General features: G+C 29.2%; 1 protein-coding gene across 3 annotated transcripts in view; it reads right to left on the bottom strand.

The window, feature by feature from the left end:
- LOC117168428 (signal recognition particle receptor subunit alpha homolog) overlaps positions 1 to 1,947 on the bottom strand; it is a 20,148-nt gene extending 18,201 nt beyond the window's left edge. Inside the window, exons 1-3 of one of the 3 annotated variants that reach the window (XM_033354069.1) lie at positions 1,730 to 1,947; positions 556 to 925; positions 284 to 352 (exon numbers count right to left, since the gene is read on the bottom strand). In XM_033354069.1, the coding sequence (XP_033209960.1) occupies positions 284 to 352; positions 556 to 925; positions 1,730 to 1,846 (556 nt within the window). In that variant the 5' untranslated portion in view covers positions 1,847 to 1,947. The remainder of the gene's footprint in view (positions 1 to 283; positions 353 to 555; positions 926 to 1,729) is intronic. The other 2 variants (XM_033354070.1, XM_033354071.1) reach the window with 2 other exon arrangements.
- Between the last annotated feature and the right edge of the window lie 2,649 nt (positions 1,948 to 4,596).

The raw sequence follows: 4,596 nt of genomic DNA, 5'->3' as shown, positions 1-4,596 counted from the left end.
GCAAACAAAATGTAGGTTGTAGTGGCCCTGATTTTATAACACGTTGCAATTGAAGATTGTAAAGAAGAAAAAAATGGAAAAAGTTAATCCACTGACAGGCTTGCAATTCAGTTGGAATATTTAATAATGCATATTCAAACATATGATTAATGATAAATGAATAAATTAACATATGATGATTAATGCGTTAGTAAAAACAAAGTTTCTATTAAAATCACGTTAGTTGAAAAAATGCATAAATCAAGCAAGCAATAAAGTGTGAATAAGCATTAAATCAACTTACTCAGATCATCATCAGTACCATTGGTCCCTTTCTTCTTTTTACCTACAAGCGTAAAAAGGCATTTTCCCTCTCCACTGTATATTAGTATTACTTAAAGCACCATAAGTTTCTTATATTTAGATTAAAACGGTTAGATTCAGAAAAATAGTATTTCAATAGAATACAAAAGAGTTATAGAAGTAAAATTTGAATAATAATACCTGACAAAGCTGAGCAAAAGTAAGACAAACCGAATTTTCTTTGACATTTAAATTTCCTTTATAAGAATTCACCTTGTTTCTTGTTATCCTTGTCATCTTTGCGTTCAATCATACTAGCCACTGTCTTTTTAGACTTGAAACTTTCGTCAAAAGTACGCATTTGTTTTGGAAGTTTCGCCTGCGCCTTTCCCCAGTTTTCGGCAGCAACAAGAATATTATCATAACTCTTTTTAAAAGTATAATCGGAAAACCATTGCGAGCTTTGCAGTTCATTCTTGAAACGATCTCGGAATTCCAAATGAATATCGTTTAAAAATTTGTCGACGTATGAAAGTTGTAGTATTTTTTGATATGCAACAACGAATATCAACTCAAATTCGTTATCTAATTTATACTGAAGACGAAGTGAATCATGTTCATAACTATGATTTCCGGTACGTTCCTACAAATATACGAAAACTCATAGTATTTTATATAGGAGATTATTGGTTATAGGAATGAATAAAATCTATAGGAAAAGTGATAATATTAAAGTCAAACTCATTTAAAGGTATTTTAAATCTTGTAAAGAATGTTAAAATCTGCACAATAACCCATATATAACTTTACTTAATGTTTAACAACTTTCTCACTTATTTAAAAACTGTACAAATTTTAATCAAATGCAAAAATATTAAATCGATTAATTTGCATGTTTAAAAGCATAGATTTATTAGGACCTGGAATGAGGAATTTACAAAATAAGTATGCAGTTTTTAAGGTTAGAATAAAATATGTAATATTTTAATAAGACTATAATACTTTAAAATATACTAATAAATATATTTTTGTAGAGAACAATCACAGTCTCCCATTTTAGCCATATTGGTGCCATTTCTCACTGTCACTACATGGACAAAAGTCGTTGAAAATAATATTTTCAAGGGAAACAAGCAAAGCTACAAATGAATATCATGATCTCCAACTTTCAAAGTATTTTCAGTTTATAAATTATTGGTGTATTCAAATCCATTTAGATATATAACCTACATCTGAATGTGTAGTCATGATTATCATTATTTAATAAACACTAACTTATATACATGCTGAAGGGAAAATCTGTCTTTCTAAAATTGAGAACCAGTGCTCCAAGAATAATTCAATTTTTCTAAGATCTTAGTAATTAAATTTTAAATGTCTTCCATCATACCTGAAGGAATATTAGTTTCCATATTTTAAGATTCCAACATGTTCATTATATGCTTACCTGCAAAATTACACTTCGAATGAGTGCATTAACACTGGGAGTAAAAATTTGCGAAGTGCTTTGAAAATACCAAAGCACGATACCGCCCTTGCTAAATATTGTGAAAAGGTCTAACATTTTTGCAGAATGAAAAACAACACAATATTATTAAAGAAATTAGGAACCTAACCTACAGCTGCACCGATTAGCACCGATTGTGACAGCAGTCTCGTATCTCGTACTCTCGCGCGGATGTGACGTCGTGCGACTATCCGGAAGTTGACCGACGCCATCTTGAACGGGAAAATCAAATTGAATTTAAAAACTGAAAGAAGTTCAATTTTGATTTTAGGCAGAAATCAAATTTGTTTTTCCCCCTAAAAGATGAATGTAATCATTAAAAATAATTATATTCAATTTCACTTGCGAAATATACTTCAAATATATTGTTTATTAAAAATTTGTGAGAAGTAACAAAATTCAGGAAAAAAAGCTATCTATACATGATAAAAGTGTAAAATAAGAGGAAATCAACCATGAATATTTGCAATTATAGAATTATTTCCTCGAAATAAACTTCTTTTTGAATCTATAGAAGAGCAAAGTTAATAAAATAAATGAATTAGCCTTGAAATACTAAACTATGGTTAAAATAAAATAAAATTTCAGAAATATTCGTAAATAAAAGAATTTTAAGCAGATTTCATAATTGAAACGCGCAAATAAATAAAATGTGAAATATTCATACTACCCCCTCTACCTCCCCCCTCTCTTTCCCTATCTTTGCTAATAGAGGGGAAATAACATTTTAATATCTCGTTCAATCGGTAGGGTGAAAAAGAGTTCGCGAGAATAAAATGTCGCCATTTTCAAAATAAATTTAAAATGCATAATATCATGTGTACAAAATCTGCCTGCGTCACGGGCACATTATCATCGCCCAAAGCTCGCTTCACTTGCAAGTTTGAACGCACCTAAGATGCGCAACGGTTGGTTCTCGTGCTCTTTTGTTAAAGTTCCTTCGGCTTTAAGGAACACAATCTCATCACGTATCTCGTGCTTCACACTCGATTTTGACTAAAATGTAAACTTTTCTACACTATTTGCAACACTATTATATCAAATTTATATTATATTTATTTCTGCACCTCGGGCTGACGCTGCTTATATAGCTATTTCAATATAATGCACAGATTTTATTTCTCATAACTACTGAAACATTTGCTCTTTATTTGGCACTAATTTTTTTTTCAGGTACCTCGAAAAATGTGTAATTTTAATAATTTTATATTATTGGGATTTATCATATGTTTTGGTATTGAAACATACGTCTTTATATTATCTTATTTTTAAAATAAGCAAAATTGACAGTAGTCCACCAATCTAATTCGTGTATTTTCAATGTAATGTTTTGTGATTTAGACCAAAAATACGTATCCTAGCGTAAAGTGGCTCGAAGAAAATGTGTATTCTTATAAAAAACTTTATTACAAATTTGTAGATCTTTTTTTTGTAATCCACATTTTTTTATTTATATGTTGTCGTAACTTTCATCATTTAAAAAAAAAATTTATTGCCAATGTTATTTTTCGCGATTAAAACAAAAACTATGCATTCTATCAACAAATGATTGATAAAAAATTAGTAGATCTTTTTTGGGTGAACCAATTTCGCCTCTTTATTTTTTCGTAGCTTGTATCGTTCGTATAAAAATGTAATTTTTCCATTTTCAAAGCTTTTTTTACGGATAAAACAAAAATTTGGTACCTTTCATTATTTTTTGTGCCACCAAAATTTGAATTTTCAATTTTTCGAAGAAATTAAAAAAAAAAACTTTTCCCATATCGTGCGTTATTTAGCTTAAAATTTTCATTTTCGTCTGTTTTTTTTTTTTAATTTTGTAAGTACTATGACTCTGGTAATGTTTTTTTTTATAAAAAAAAAACAATTATGGGAAAATGTTCATATTTTCAAGTACTACGAATAACCGTTTTTGAAATCGAAATTTAGAATCTTGAGAAAAAAAAATGGTTTCAAAAATTTTCAAAATGCGCTTGCTTGTTGATTTTTTATCCAAAATAGCTTGCTAATGAACTTGACTTTCAGTTTTTGACACCAAAAGAGTGTACCAAAGGCCAATCTAATAGATTAATTTTTCAGAATTGATCGTGTTCACAGACAGACAGACATACAGCCTTGAATACCAACATATATACAGATATACAGAAATACAGCCACACAAACACAAAGGCACATTCGTAAAAACCTGTTTTTCGGATCCAGATGTTCTAAAAACGTGGCGGTTTGACCAAAACGGGGGCGGGAGGAGGGTGTCGAATTTTATACTAATGTAGTACCTTCTCTAATGAGAAAGTAAAAAAAAAAACAATTTTGGTTTTAATATTTTACTGCAACTTGTGTTGTTTTCCCATAAATTTAATTTGTTTATTTTAAATGTTTTTTTAACGATTATAACCAAAAATATGCACCCTAGAGTAAAGTGGCTCGAAGAACATTTGTAGATATAATTTAGGCGAAAAATGTCATTAATTAAAATGTTATGAATACACCATTTTTTTATTTATTTGAATTATTTTTCCAAAGATTTGATTTATTTATCGTCAATTTTATTTTTCACGATAAAAACAAAAACTGCGCATTCTATCAAAAAACGATTATTAACATATTTGCAGATCTTTTTTGGGCGAACAAGTTTTGCCCCTTTTTTTTCGTTCATTTATCTAAAAATTTAATTTTAACATTTTTAATACTGTCACTTACAAATACAACAAAAACTGCGCGTCCTATCGAAAAATGAATACTAACAAATTTTTAGATCTTTTTTGGGGTGCACAATTTTTATCCATTCATCTTTTGTTGCATCTTGC

The sequence above is a fragment of the Belonocnema kinseyi genome, chromosome 2 (assembly GCF_010883055.1).
Source record: "Belonocnema kinseyi isolate 2016_QV_RU_SX_M_011 chromosome 2, B_treatae_v1, whole genome shotgun sequence".
NCBI lineage: Eukaryota > Metazoa > Arthropoda > Insecta > Hymenoptera > Cynipidae > Belonocnema > Belonocnema kinseyi.
This window is presented reverse-complemented; position numbering and strand designations above follow the sequence as displayed.